General features: G+C 44.6%; 1 protein-coding gene across 3 annotated transcripts in view; it reads right to left on the bottom strand.

The window, feature by feature from the left end:
* Positions 1-15,982, bottom strand: part of ZFYVE28 (zinc finger FYVE-type containing 28) — an 881,464-nt gene that overhangs the window by 56,559 nt on the left and 808,923 nt on the right. For all 3 annotated transcript variants that reach the window (XM_069632121.1, XM_069632123.1, XM_069632122.1), the window contains one exon: positions 7,433-7,537. In XM_069632121.1, coding sequence (XP_069488222.1) covers positions 7,433-7,537 — 105 coding nt within the window. The remainder of the gene's footprint in view (positions 1-7,432; positions 7,538-15,982) is intronic.

Here is a 15,982-nt window from a genome sequence, read left to right as displayed (position 1 = left end):
GCAATTTGCCTGAATTGTGGATATGCTAAACTGCCAGTGAATTTTATTTTTTGACAAAGCAGAACGTGGTATATGTTGAATTTTTTTTTTGTAATTTAAAAAAAAAATGTTTTTGTTCAGAGAGAGGTACAACAAGACCAAACTGGCCAGTGGCTAGTGAATCACACCGTGATATAACAACATAGATGATCATTTACAGTATATACTACACATTTAAACTTCGTTTGACAGTACTAGAGCGGTGACGATGGATTGTCCTCTTCATCGGATAACATATTATATAGATAGAGTCTGAACAGCGACCATATGTCTTTGGGGCGGCATCTCGATGGCAATGTAATAATAAATTGTTCTTCAAGTTCATTAACCATCGACCGGTCTTTCAAGAAGTCCAGTCGCCTGGGATGATCTATGGATTTCCAACATTTCAGAATATTTCGTTTCGCAACCACACATGCTAAATTGAACAATCGTCTAGTGGTAGTTGCAGCCTTACCGATATCCCCAAAAAGGTATTTCCGTGGGGAAGGTGTAGCAGGTATTGCAGTAATGTCTTCCAGAATCTCCGCCACCTCCCCCCAGAATTTAGTTATCAGCGGGCAGGCCCAATACATGTGATAGGAGTCTGCGTCAGGGGCGTCACATTTAGGGCATTTTCCCGTGTGGCCCTGCACAAACTTAGCTAACTTGGCTGGGGTGTAGTGCAACTGGTTCAGAACTTTAAACTGAATAAGACGTAGCCCTGAGTTCATGGATACACATTTAGTCAATTGGCAATATCTCAACCATGTGGCTTCACACAGCTCCACACCCAGATCTCGCTCCCAGGTCTCTTTAATGTTATTGTACGTCTTGGAATCGATCTGAACAAGGCTGTATAGTGCAGACAGACTTTTCCTGCATCCCCCTGGTTCCGTCATGGCTGCAATACATTCGCGAGTGGGTGGCTCTTCTGGGAAGGAGGGCCATTTGGCGGCGAAGGCAGATTTCATCCTGTGAAACTGAAATCTCTTGAGGTGATCTCCACCCACTGCCCCGACAAAATCGTCTAATGCACAGTATCTCCCTTACAGGAACACGCCTCGCATTCTAAATTGCTTCTGTGGGTCCCAGGTACCCTGGAGTGCCTTAATCAAATGTGGGGCTTATGCCCGGGAAGTTCCACAAAGGCACCTCCGGATCATACAAGGTTGTAATGGCAAGTCTCTTATATATCCTGGCCCATGCACGCGCAGTGGCGCTTACAGGATCATATTTGCACGTGTCCTTCCGATTAAGGTCAAACATAACAGCTTGCAGATCTGGGGGGGATGCCGCAAACCTTTCCAAGGTAATGTGTGGTGCCGTGTCCTCCAGGTCGAACCAGTGTCTCGCGAAGTGTGCCTATGATGTTAGATAATAAAGTTCGAAGTCTGGTGCTGCAATCACACCTTTTGCACAGGGTTCTGTCATTTTGGACCACTTCAACCTGGGCGTTTTCCCTCCCCATACAAATGTTGTGGCGAGTGTATTGAATTTAGTGAAGAATGTTCTGCCCTGCCAAATCGGTATGTTGCAAAAAAGGTATAGGAGTTTGGGTAGCACTACCATCTTGAGTAACGATATTCGCCCATATAGGGATAGAGGGAGCATGTTCCAGACTTGTAGTTTAACTGTTAGGGATTGTAAGAGTTCACCGTGATTTTCTGCGAGCAATGTACTCCTGTCTCTGGTTACCCTGATCCCCAAGTAACGGATGTGTGTTGGTGACCATTTGAATCCCTGTGTGTCTGACATATCTCTAGTTTTAGGAGTAAGCGGGAACAGTTCTGACTTAGAAACATTAACCCTGTACCCCGAGTATTCAGAGGACCTCTGAACCTCAGCCATAACTGGCGCTAGATTTACCCCCGGGTTCCTAATATATAGTAGGGTGTCATCTGCATATAAGGAAATGATTTGTGGTCTCCCTGTCATACGAAGACCTCTACATGCATGGTTTTGACGGAAGTATTCAGCCATGGGTTCTATCGTAAGTGCGAAAAGGATTGGGGAGAAGGGGCAGCCCTGTCTGGTGCCTCTACCGAGGCGAAACAGGGATGAGATGGTTTGATTTGTTAGTACCCTCGCTCCCGGGCAAGTATACGATAACCTGACACAGCTAACGAAGTATCTTCCCAACCCAAATCTCTCAAGGACCTGAAACCGATAGACCCAGGAGACAGAGTCAAAAGCTTTCTCGGCATCAAGGGACGCCGCCACCGCATCCGCCGCAGGGTCTATCTGTGTCATCACTCCAAAGAGTCTGCGCAGATTAAGAGCAGTGGACCTTGTTGGTATAAAGCCAGCCTGGTCGGGACGCACCAATATAGGCATAGAGGGCAGGAGCCTGGTAGCTAGAACCTTTGCGAAAATCTTCGCATCGGTATTAATGAGTGAGAGGGGTCTGTATGACCCCATGTCCTGAGGGGGTCTACGGGGTTTAAGAAGGACCGTGATCACTGCCCCTCGCATAGTGTCTGGCAGTATGCCGCACTCCATCGCCTCTTCCCATACTTTCAGTAAGACAGGGGCTAGTATGTCATGGAATTCTTTATATAATTCGGCACCTAGTCGGGCCCTGATGTTAATGCTTTCATTGCCTCTAATTTCCTCAAGTGATATAGGGGCATCTAATATCATGCATGTCTCCGGAGTCAGGGTTGGGAGATCAATCACGTCCAGATATTCCACTATTTCTTCTTTAGTTTTGGTGTCCGTATTGGAATATAGTGATTTATAGAATGCGGCGAACATACCATTAATTTCTTGGTCCCCATTGACTATGTCACCACTAGGTGTCTGGATTGTCGCTAACGGGGGATGGCCGTGTTTGGCCTTAAGCATCCGGGCTAGGCATCTCCCTGCTTTATTACTTTCCCCGTATCTACAAGCTCGGACCGGGGTAGCCATGTATTGTACCTCCCTCGCAGCATGTTTATTAAATTCTGCCAGTGTAGTGTGAATATCCAGAAGGGCCTCTTTACTATGTGTACAGGTGTATTCGAAGTCCAGGAGCTCAAGTTTGGCCTCCATTATGTCCAACTCTTGCCTAACTGCCTTCAGTAGGCCCGTAGTTTGCCATAATTGCGCCACGCAACCATACTTTAAATGTTTCCCACAGTGTAGCGCACCGGTCTACCGACCCTTCATTTAGTTGAAGAAATTCCTCTATTTCAATGCGCAGTGATTCACAAACGTCAGGGTCTCTTAGTCGAACAGGGGGCATTTTCCAGCGTCTGGCCCTCGGGGCAGCTTCGCCGATACACAAAGTAATTGACACAGGGGAGTGATCCGAGAGGGTACGGGGGTACATATCGCAGTGCTGGACAATATTCGTGAGTGTTGAGCTGATAAGCCCGTAATCAGTTCGAGATTCAGAATCATGCACTGACGAATAGAAAGTAAAGCGCTGTTCTTGGGGATGTAATTCTCGCCAGATGTCTACCATGGTCATCTGTTGCATTATTTGTTGTATAGCTAATCTGGTTTTGGTAAAGGATCTATGGGAAGTTGTAGACCTGTCTAGGGTCGTGTCAAGTATCATATTAAAATCCCCTCCCCAGATCACTGCCGCATCCTCAGCTTCAACCAACAAATTATATATAGCATTGTAGAATTCAGGGTCTTCTACATTGGGGCCATACGTGTTGACTATAACCATCTTCCTGCCCGCCAACTCGCCCCAGATTACAACATATCTCCCTTGTGTGTCAGTTTTTACGTCCTGGATACGGAAGCCCAGATTCGGATTTATTAGGGTCAGAACCCCTCTAGATTGGGAGGAATATTCAGTATATCGTAATGCGCCCTATCTAGGGAGAAAATTGGAACATACCTGCCCCAGTGCGGGAGTTTCTTGCAGTAACACGATCTGGGGGTTATGTCTGGTTATGTATGCTGCGATTTTCCTGGCCTTAATCGGGTTGTTTAGGCCCCGGATATTCCATGAGAGAAGTTTAGCAGATACCCCCCTGTCACCCAGTACCATGGTATTCTATTACTATCAATGTGTGAAGTGATTCGCTTACGCCACCAACCTTAACAGGTGAACCCGATGCAACCAGTCTCTGCATTTTAGAACTATTGGCAACCGTGGCAAAACTTTTTACCCTACTCCCACCCCCGCCCGCACCATCAACCCCAACCCGATGATGTAACCCTTTCCCCATAACCTGTGGAACTTTCCTGAGGGTCGCTAGTTGCAGTCGCAGGGCCTCCATTAGTAGAGGCTCACCATCCCACCCTCTTCAAACAATAGCAATTGGAACCGTTGCTCTCGGGAGAGACTAAGTAAGTATGTTTCCGTAACTCCATTTCAGTCGGCTGAGTCCGGGACTTCGTCTCCCGGTCGTGGTGGCCTGTTCCGGTCCCGTGGATGTTCTTTGGGAGGAATGGGGATGGACTCCTCAATGTACGCTATGGCTTCCGCAGGGTTCTCAAAGAAATGCGACCTGCCTCCATATTGAATCCGTAGTTTCCCCGGGAAGATGAGGGCGTATGGGACCTGACGCAATCTCAGGAGCTTTTTGGCTTGTTCATAGGATCTGCGTTGCATTTGGACGCTGGTCCAAAAATCTGGATAAATGTGGACTGTTTCCTTCATATTGCAGGGAGCCTTTTTCCCTTGAAAGTTTTAGGATCGCGTCCCTGTCCCTATAGTTCAGGAGGCGCACAATAACCATGCGCAGTGGCGCCCCAGGCTTGGGTGTCGGCGCTAAGGTGCAATGAGCCCTCTCAACAAGAAAGTGGTTAGAAAAGGATTCCGTGCCCAGAAGAGTTTTCAAAAGGACCTCAACTTGTCGCTCCATTGGACCCTTACAGAAGGATTCTGGAATGCCGACAATACGGATATTGTTTCTTCTAGATCGAGATTCCAGGTCATCGAATTTTGCTCGAGTCTTAAGCAGTTCCCCTTTCAGCTGTGCTATGTCTCGACCATGTTGTATTAGCGTATCTTCATTTGTGCTGATTCTGGTCTCAGCTTCTGTAACACGAGTGCTCTCTTAGTCCACTCTAGCATTAAGGGAGCTGATAGTTGAAACAATATCGTCCAGCTTGACGTTCACTGCCAGGAAGCCGTTCTGTACCATGGTCATTAGGCGGTCTTCTCTGTCGTCCTGTTCAATCGCAGCAGGATTGTCATCCCCCATGTTTATGGCAGCCGGCGTCCCCTGAGGTTGGGAGCTGGCATAGGAGTGCATTGGGCCAGTTTTTTTCACCCTCAGGCTTTTTTTCTCATTGCGGCCCATGAGTCACCCGTGCAGCAGAGCAAGGGTCGATGGCGCGGGTCAGGCCAGCCATCCACACCGGATTGGTATAGCCTGTACAGAGCAACGTCAATACATATATTGTGAAACCTGTTGGGTACCAGTGTACCGAATCTTATGTAACGTATATGACATTGCCATACAGGCCCTCGGTTGTTCTCCGACCTCCCACGTTAGTACTGTCTCTGGGTGGAAACCAGTGTAGAAAGGATTTTATAAAACTTTACTTCGTGACACAGCCACTATCTCTGGGCCCACGCTTCTGCGACCCTCACCTGCTCTTGCGACGTCAGACGAGGGCCACTCTGCGGCAGGCCCGAGACATGAGTCGGCTGGGGCCTTGCATGAAAGATGTCGTTGTCCGGGAGGTGGGCCGGAGCCACAGACCACCTCGAGTCCACCCTGGGTCCCGTTGACTGCCCACACGGTCCGCCTCCAGGGCGTTGTCGTGGGGCTGCGCCGCAGTGATCAGTGCTCCTCCCCCACGCGGCCCTGTGCTGATGACGGCGCCTCGGTCTGGCATAGGATTCTTCCAGAGTCCGGGGGCGGGCCGTGGTCCGCTGGAGAAGCCGTTAGTCCGAAGGGGGCTGCGAACTCCCTCGCGCCTCCGCGGTTTCGAACAGGATATGTACACAATGTGCAGCAGGAGCACAGGAAACGGACGGTGTAGTAGTTTCTTCTCTCCGCGGCTCCAAAAAGGATTTATTTATATATAGGGTGTTTGTGGGATCGGAGCGCTCCGATCAGGCGGCCATCTTAGTTGCGTGCAACAGTGCCCCCTGAAATGTTGAATTTTTTAAAACCTGTATAACACATTGATTGAAATACTCCTCAGATTGCTTTTGCATTTGCTGCCACAAAAGAAACCAATAAACTACCTTTGTTGAAATCCCGGATGCAGATGCACCATCCAAAAAAAGGCAAAAGAAGTACAATTACCATCCAGCATGGGAAACCTTTTGTCTTCCAGAGTAAAAACAAAATGTGCATCTTTAATCTACGGTGCCCAAGTTACAGTGGGAAAAAGTAACGTTGACGGGCATTTTGCAATACACACAAATCATGAAAATCATTTTCCCAAAGGAAGATGTCTGCCATCCTAAAAAGTAGGTAAACTAAACGCTGCAATGCAAATGCTGTTAGAGGCATCATCTTACAATGTTGCTAATTATTTGATGAAAAACACATGTACTTTTACTGATGGTGAAATTGTGTAGGGCACAATGACTCGCATGGCTTCGTCTACTGTACAATTTTAAAAACTGTCCTGAATTTGTCTGCCATATCAGGTGTGGCAAGGGGGTATGTGCACAAACAGACAATATGACTGCCTATCTCTGTGAATCTGCCTTTTTCAGACATGAACTTCCTGAAATCAAACCTTTGATCCCCTCTGACAGCATCTTAGTGCTGTTGCTGTTTCAAGCTACACACAGATTTCTGAGCACTGGTGGATAGCATGCAGTGTCAGCCTTCACATTTAATGTCTCGATTGGTTTCCCACATTCCGATATGCTTCCCAATTTTTAGGAGACAGCTACTAATAAAAAATAAAGAGGTCTTGAAGTTATTAATATGTTGATAAAAAACATATGTTGTTCCTTTTTTAAATAAGGAAAAAAAGCTATTATAATTATAAAGAGCACATAAACCACCTAGCAACATCTTGGTACAAATTCTCATTCTGATGGACATCACCACGCCAGTAACCCTCGCCAGTAGCACCTGCCTATAAGCTATTAGCTACAAGACTAACTAGAAGCAACTCTTTTTAACGTAAAGCTAGACGAACATAGCCAGGTTACAGGGCAGAGGCAGGCACAAGGGGTACTAGACTACCTTTCTCCCCCATTGTGAACATTAGCACTAGAAGGCACACATGAAACGTGCATAATATAGGGTGTAAATAAATGTGTGAATCAGTGTTCTATGACCTCCCCGCCTCTCCCATTGGTAGTTAACCATGTAGGCATATGCATGTATTTGTAGCACATGCAGATCATGTGTACATGTGCACAATTAACATTTACACAAAGAGTTAATAAAACAGCAAAATGCTCTCGTTATACAGGACATGGTTTAAGTTCCAAGGCGATCATTGACACAGGAAGCAAAACATGTTATTCAAGGAAACACTAACAAACCTTCAAACTCCCCATCTCGGGCCTTTGCTGCAAGCTCAGAGGAAGAAATTGTTTCCTGACATAAAGCACAGTCTTCTAGTGCTGCACTTCTCAAGCCCTGGTTGACTGGAAAAAGATGAAAACAATCTATTAGGCTTGACACACAAGGGCACCCAATAAAACTGTAGATTATGTGATGAAGGATCACACATGTCAAAAAGGTATCGTCAACACATTTATTTACAAAAGGATCAGGGTAGATGAACACCTATAAGACCAAGGTTTAAGAAACTAAACCTTACAAGGATCACAAAAAAAATGTGCCAGGATGGGCTTTATCAAGGACCTATCAAAAGGACCACCACCCGCCACTACTTTTAGGATTCCCTAATCAAATACCATCACAGCCATATAGCACCCATCTACCGAAATGTCTCGCGTGTATAGCTCCAAGCATGCTTCTTTATTTCTTTACCTTGCCTACCAGCAGATACATTGTTGTCTCCTTGCTTTAGGATGCAGCCTCAGATATTCTCAACCACTGGCTGGGTTAATGACAATACCTTTTGACACACATATACCTTCAAGTATTTGTTATCTCCTTACTTAGGGTTTTTAGTAGGCTGTGATATTTGAACCCACCCGCCATCGATCGGCCTGTTGGCTTCCTCAGGTGGCTTTTTGTCCAGGACCCAAGCCTGGGTCTGAGATATAGCACTCAGCAGACTTTCAGCGTTCTTGCTTACTCAAAGCATAGTCTCTGTGAGGGTATGAAGAATAGTACTCCGGCTTTCAGCTTGCTCTTGTTTGATGTGTTGGATCTTTTCCACTGTCTGAGATATAGCATTCAGCAGGCTCTTGGCCTTCTCGCTCACCAAGGAGTTGCTCTCTGCCAATGTCTGAGATGAATGTACATTCTCTCCTCATCTGCATCGGGTCTCTGCAATTGCGTGAGATACAGCCCCCCCCAGATGGCTTTCAGTCTTCCCTAACCCTATGTTTCGGGTCTCACCTTTGGGCCGTCCAGCCCAATCCCTCCAGCTCCAGGTTAGTAGCCTTAGGTTCCTCCGCTGGTAATGCATATTTCTTCCCTTCTTGAAATGTTATTTAATTGGTTCCTCGCTGGTAGGGTTTAAAAACTCCACGTGCCATTTTGAAGTCTGGCAGAATTGCATGTTCCGCTGCATGGCAAGGCGTTTGGTCTCAGTATTGGTTCTGATGCAAAATTTAACCATTGAACAAGAAAAAACATTTCACAAAAACTAAATAACAGATCAGACAAGAATGTCAACGATACTTTAAACCGAGGGTGTAAGCAAATCACTGATATTTACCATTTATGCAAAATACCACTTTGACTTTAAATGCAAATACTTTTTGGGTGAAGCCATACTTCTAGGGACAAATTGATTGCATAGGCCAATAATGTCCAAACATCCAGTCTCTTCTTCTTGAAGTGCACTACAATCCACAGATTAGTGGATATCAAAGCAGGCAAAGCTAAAAAAAAAACAGATGTCTGATCTACTGGAGGCCTATTGGCAGCTGTCTACATTAGACAAAGTAGCTTCTATTATACAGTTTGCTGGACCGGCTGAGCCTCACGTTTTGTACCAGCTGTCATTTCCTCGTTCCTTTACCAAGGACCAAAAGAAACAGAAAATGAAAGTAGGAAAAATGCACTACATTCAATACTCTGTTCAAATGAAAGTTAATTTGGTTGGTCACTGCTAAAATTGGGGCTGAAAGACAACTAGGAACAAAATATATAATTCAGACTGAGAAACTACTTTATAGGCTAACAGCAGTCCACAAACACTAGAGATACACATATGGTAATGTCCAACCTGCTTATTAATAGCACTTTGCTTAATGACAACTGGAAAGGCTGCTCTGAACGCGGATTATCAGTAAATTACTGTGGAAAAAAAATCAGAGGAGAGAACAAGTACCAAATATAGTACAGACCGAATAATTGGGGTTCACATCCCAGAAGGAATACGTTACTTACATTTAACTCCTGTTTTCTAGCATTGATATCTTTCATAGATTCACATGCTGTTTGAATATTTCCTTTTGACAGGCTGGCAATCCTGAGTAAATGAAAACAGCTTACCTTTAAATGTTAAACTGCTTGTTGCATTAGTGCTCTGCAAGAATCATTCTGGGCCATACAGACCCACAGCCAATAGACCGGCCTCCTTTAACTCCACCACTGGAGGCCATCTTCAGATTTGGAATGGCGCATGAAATCTTGTGGATTTTCATCAATGATAAAGGAAACCTTCCTTTCTGTGCTCCTCAGACCAAATAACTTGCGGCCCGAGACATGAGGACGTAAACTATAAGCACATTTAATCAGGGGGAATCCCAGTGACGCAGATCCTCTGACTCGCCGTCCCCGGCCCCAGGTCATAAAACTCATCATCCATATTGGTGCGAGGAGAGTCATTAGTAGGAGAGGCGTCACCATCTGTGTCGGTATCTGTGGGGTTGGCGGGTGGCAGTGGAACTAGTCTGTGTTGCGCAGGAAAGGTATGAGGACCTTGAGGCAAAGGCAGAATAGGCAGCCGGTTGATGCAGCACAGAGACAAGATGTCCATGGAGACGACATGAGTCCACATAGGGAGTAGGGCATTTTAAAGGCCTTAATGGGGTGTCAGAATGAACAGGAGCCTGTTGCGAAGGTGCAGAACTTACACAGAGATGTTTCGGATGGCTAGGAACATGCTTAGACGTTAGGCTTGTGGGTGCTAAGGGAGCACATGGGGGGGGGTGACAGTATGCAGGAGTACCTCATCAGCAGCAGCAAAAACTCCTTCCTGAACTTCCACGTTAGAGCTCAACCCACGTCCTTTGGGGGGTGGGGGGGAGGATCATACTAGGAACAACAGCGCAGCCGATGGGATCTGGAACCTGTGCAACCCCTCTTGGAGCTGTTGGTGGTGAGACATAAGCCTTGGCAGATGACTAGGCAGCCATAGCAGTAGTAAATGCAGATTTCTGCACCGTTGACAGATTTGTCGGCATGGTCGTCAAAGTAGTGGCCATCGACAGGGTGGACTTGGGTCGCCGTTGGTTGACGACGAGGTGGATGGTGCATCCATCGTGGACATTTTTCCAAAGCAGTGCGTTTAGTCAATGAGGATAACTTGGATGATGGAGCTGTCACTGATGTGTCCGTAGCAGATGGAGTTGCAGACGAGAACATTAACCGAGGCGCTGATGATGGAGCAGCCCCAGCATGTGAACTAGGTCCCTTTTTGATTCTCTTACCCCGGGAAGAATCTGCATGGGACACCAACCTCTTCGACGAGGGAGTGCGCGCTCATGAAGTCTGCTGTGCCTTACAGAAGCATAACATCTTTGTGAAGCACAGGCACAGTCTTCCAACCATGCGACCAACCTCCTGTGGCAATCCTTACGAGTCTTGGAGGACAATAACTGGCATTTGGAACAGTCATTCAGGTCATGGTCTGGATACAAGCAACATACGCATTAATTTTGAAGATCCTCAACGTATACATTGAGGTGACAGGTTGAGCAGGCCTCGAACAGGCTTTTCCTCTATGTATCTGCCATGGTGCCTCAGTCAACTGACTTATAAAGACCTCAACGGTAGGAAACAAGATCGCAATTCCTGGAGAGAACGGAATAGACTGGAGATCCAAACCAGCAGGTGAAGGAATAATCTGATGGCAAACGAAGATCTTGATGGGGAATAAAAATGAAGAATTTAGACAAAATCGTTGAAAAAGTAGATTTTTCAAGGACTCTAACATTGAATAGGCACAAAATAAATCTGAAGCGGGCCTCCAGCGGTGGAGTTAAAGAAGGTCTGTCTATTGGCAGTGGAGCAATATGTCCCAGAATGATTTGGGCAGAGCACTAAAGTGACAAGCAGTTTAAAATGTAAAGGTAAGGTGCTTTGATGTTACCAAGGATTCCCAGCATGTCGATAAGGAATATTCAAACAACATGTGAATCTATGAAAAATCCAATATTGGAGAACTAGATTGTTAATCTTATAAGACTGCTGTATTAATTAATAGTGATAGAGGTAGCAATAAAAAACATTGGTGATAGCCTCGTCAGGTGATTTGTTGGGAATAACTAAGAGGTTATCTGATTGAATGTAATGTTCTTCATTAAACAATACAGACTCAGAATGGCAACTGATGTTAAACAAGACCAAATGGTTCATGGAAAAACTAACACAAAGGAGTTTCTTTATGCTGCTATGTCAAAGAGAAACACAAACTGTGGAAATTGTTACTTTACTATTCCACAAGGAAATGTTCATTGAAAATCAGATGTTTAGTATACTTCTGAAGAGACCAATTATTTTGAGTTCTATTACAAATAAAGGTCAGGTAAATGGCCTCTTTCTGATACCTGGAAGGACAACATATTATGTAGTTTTGCCCACTGGGAACTTTGGTTCAACTAAACTGTATGTTTGTGTCAGATTTTGTAAAAAGGGAATTTCTAAAAGGTGCCATAATCATGAACGATTAACGAATGGACACAGTTGTTTTTACTTGCGACAAAGACCTGTGTTCAAAATGAATTCCAAACTGAGGATTTTCATGGTCTTATTTTTGTAAGCTTATCTGGAAGGCAACCCTGGTAAAAAAGACTGAAGGCATTTTAAGTCAGTTATGGAAACATCAAATAAGCAGATGTCAACAAACCCCGACATCAGAACTTCGCACAGCAATAATGCTTCATAAGAAATGAATCTGTGCCACTAAAGCAGCCTATTAAAAGGGTCCTTATTCGTGACAGCAGATGGTTCAGTTGATACCAGGAACCTAGCAACAATGTAATTGGAGCTTAATTGCACAGCAAAATGTACAGCACAAAACGATGCATTTAAAGGACAATTGCGAAATACATTTTCAGCTATAACTTTAGAAATGATTTCAGACCTGAAAAGTAAAAACACAACTGAATTCAGCAGATCAGGGAGGATCACATGCATATGAAAAGGACAGAGTAAAATATATGATTGATAAATGTGCATATTTTAAAAACTCTTAGGCACAATGAAAAGCAAAGGATCTCTGCAGATTCAGAATAATCTGGTGACTGAATATATATTTTATGACATTTTTTTAGTTTACTGTTTATCAAACCTTTAATGCTGCTTAACATAACATACACTATAAAAATTAACATACAAAAGAGATATATAAAATGGAAACATGAATCACAATTACCAGCCAAGAACAGAGGAATTGATTAAAATTATCACTTGCTAAACACATTTTCTCAAAAGATCAAGAGCAATAATTACCAAAGTAAAATTCCCACTCAGTCTTTCCCAACAACACAGTGAAATTTTCATGCATATTTACAAAGTTATGAAATAGCTAAACATGCAATGATAAAGTGGCAATGCAGTATACATGCAAGTGTTTTAGGGATTCACAAGACCCATGATCACCACAGAGGCATCATTGCACTGATTCAGAGGCTAGTCCTCTATAATAGAAACCCACCTTTGTAAGTTGCCCAGCAAATTAAAGCAGAACCACATAAACAAAGGACGGTAGGAAATGCAGTTTTCCACATTCATTAAATAGGCTGTGACCCAGATCGCAACTCCAGTCAGTGTTTTTAATTGACTTGTAAATACTTGCCAGGTTATCTAAAAGGGGTTGACTTTGTGAGTTAATGTCGGTAAGAAAATGATCACACTAGTGCAAAAATGTTTTAATGGGATAAGGGATTTATTAGCCAATGCATGATTAAGAGATACATACGAGTACCAGGTGGATCAAAACCTTGGATACAATTTTAATTTAGCCCATAGGAATTCTTATTAACATGACATGTACATACCTAGAATTGTAAGAAAAATATTTCAGTCCAAATAAAATTTTACATTCCTGAGGCTAGCGCTACCTCATAGCCAACACATCACTTCATGACACAGAGCATGCACTGGCCCAATTGCAGAACAGAGGACAGAAGTACTGGGTGTGAGAAAGTATTGTATTTGGGCTCTGCACAAATAACCACCAAAACTCCACACAAAGATTTCTTTAGATGTTTGCCTTTCAAGTAAGTGGCCACTGCCCTCCTCCTACTTCCACCAGCTCTGCTCTCAACTAAGCCCTTTGTAGAATGCCAGTTGAGAGATGCACATTTCCAATTCCACATTCCAAATAGCAGTACAGGATATAACGCATCTCCCTCTCATAACCCAAACAAAAAGAAAATTAATACAAAAGACTACATAAGAATTGAGACATTCAAACTTTTGCTATCCTAATCAAGCACCACTCATTCTGATCATGTGTTTTTGAAACTTTTAACACCTCGACAGCTTTACCAAACTGACTCACCCGTGTGAACATTCACTGGGAGTTTCATTTTTACCAGGTCTCCTATCTTTATGCCCACAAACCCAACACATTTCTTCTCATCAAACCCCCCCCTTTCATCACATCCTGCTCCTTTCGGCCACCTGTAAATTAAGAGCATAATAGGCATCCTCATCCTGCAATGCTAGGATTCTCTCCAGCCATTCAGGACACCAGCAGACACTGCGGGATCTGCCCCATATCAATCCAAAAGGATTTTTGCCTGTTCTTGGATGCTTCCTCACCCTATATGCATAAAGCATTTCGGTTAACTCCTACCTGAAATCGAGGTGGGAGGCCCTGCACAACTGAACCAAACCTCCCTATTGAATCTTTCAACTAACCTCTGGCCACCGGCTCTAATTATTAATCAATACTAGAGCATTTGTTTACTTTATGTCATGGCATGGAACAGGCCCACAATGTCCATTACCAATTTAAACCATGGTTTAACCTGCATCTCAGAGGGCACTAAAAGTTTGGTCTTAATCAGGAGTACCTGGTCACTGTTAATGCAGTGCTGACACTTCTTAACCAATCGTTCAACCTCCATGACAATTCCCGGCCACCAAAAGTGATCTCTTACTAACCCTTAGTACCAGTTATTCCAGAATGCCCTACATGAGCATTTCTTACAATCTCATACCAAACATCTGTTGGCGGCACTACTTGCTCTTCTCTCTTTAAAACTCCACTGACAACTCATCAGCTACTACACAGAATGGCCTGATGTCTCCCTTTTGATACGTTAAGGGCCAACCCTTTCACACATACTCACAAACGTGCTGCAACATTACCTTCATCAATTTATCTTGCGTTATAACTGAACCTGTTAACAAGTGTTGGGAAGGAGAGAGGCTTTTCCCACCACCCTAGGCAATTCCGAATGAGAAACAAACGATAGACCACACTTCGAGAGTTGGGGGAGAGGGGTGTGGACAACTGCATAGTGCATGCATTACGAGCTATATAGGAGAGGCAAGTGTAAACACTTCCTAGTTATTTTCAGCCATTTAGGAACATAAGCCCAGGCACAGAAAAGGCACCAAACTTGTTAGCATTAGGCCTGTAGTATTAGCACAGACATAACCACACCACTAGTGAGCTTCATGGAGTTACAAACCTTTCATTGTCTCAGAGGCTGTAGGCCTTCATGCCACAAGAAGAATGTGCTCTGCAAGGCCACAAGAAGGAGGCAGAGCGCCTCTTGCCAGTTATCATCCCACGATGTAGATAGCATGGCTCCTCAGCCCCAACACCCTTCTGCATCAGAGCTGCATCCCCCTATGCTGTGATCCCAAGACACCCACATACCACGGTGCCAGCCAGGCCACCGACCATAAAGCTATAACACCCCCCCCTTCACATTTGGATCACGTGATTTGTGCTGTGAGGTGTCTGGGAGGGATTAAATTATAGCAAGGAATGAGGGTGAAAGACCTTGGGAGGTTGCTGGCACATCTGGGAATGCGTGATGTATGCAAGTTAGTATGGCCTCGGCTCTCCCCCTGGGCCCATATCCGTCTGTCAGGTGCACTGTTACAGTGATAGAGTAGAAATGTTTGCAAAGTAACTAATTGCTTATTAGGCCCTGTTCTACTGTGGATGACGAGCCCAGCAGCACCTACGAAGAAAAACAAGACAGCTGGGACCAATGGCCTAGCATCCCCTATGGAGTGGGCCGCCCTTCTATAGGGTCTCGCCAACCAGCCTCAAAGGCTTTTACTGTATGTAATGACAACATAGGTGACGCCAGGCACCCTTTTAGCCTACTGCACAACCCTAATTTGGCAGAATGTTCAGCGGCAGCAGAGTTCTTTGCTAATACACTTCCTTTTTGTAGGAATAAATACTTGTTATCAGTGTCTTGGCCCTCCCCACCCCCCCACCCAATCAGGTTGCATTTTCCCTGGTGGGAGCATGCAGCAGCCACTTTAATATCTGTATCCACATCACACCATTCTTTTCCATACCCCTCTAGGGGTAATCTTGACAAGCAGTTTGCAATGCGATTTCTAATTCGCTCCTTAAATTGTATAGAGTAATTATGGTTCACAAGCATTGAAGCAATGCTAAACAATCTAGGAGATGTTTTCTCAGCACTGCCAATCGTCTAAACTCTCGTCAAAGGCTTGTTATCAGTGCACAAGGTGAAGTGTTTACCCCAAATATACTTTCTGAAATACAGCACACACCAAAC

Source organism: Ambystoma mexicanum, chromosome 6q, assembly GCF_040938575.1.
Source record: "Ambystoma mexicanum isolate Mex_15411 chromosome 6q, UKY_AmexF1_1, whole genome shotgun sequence".
NCBI lineage: Eukaryota > Metazoa > Chordata > Amphibia > Caudata > Ambystomatidae > Ambystoma > Ambystoma mexicanum.
The sequence above is the reverse complement of the archived record's forward strand: the minus strand, read 5'-3'. Positions and strand labels throughout refer to the sequence as shown.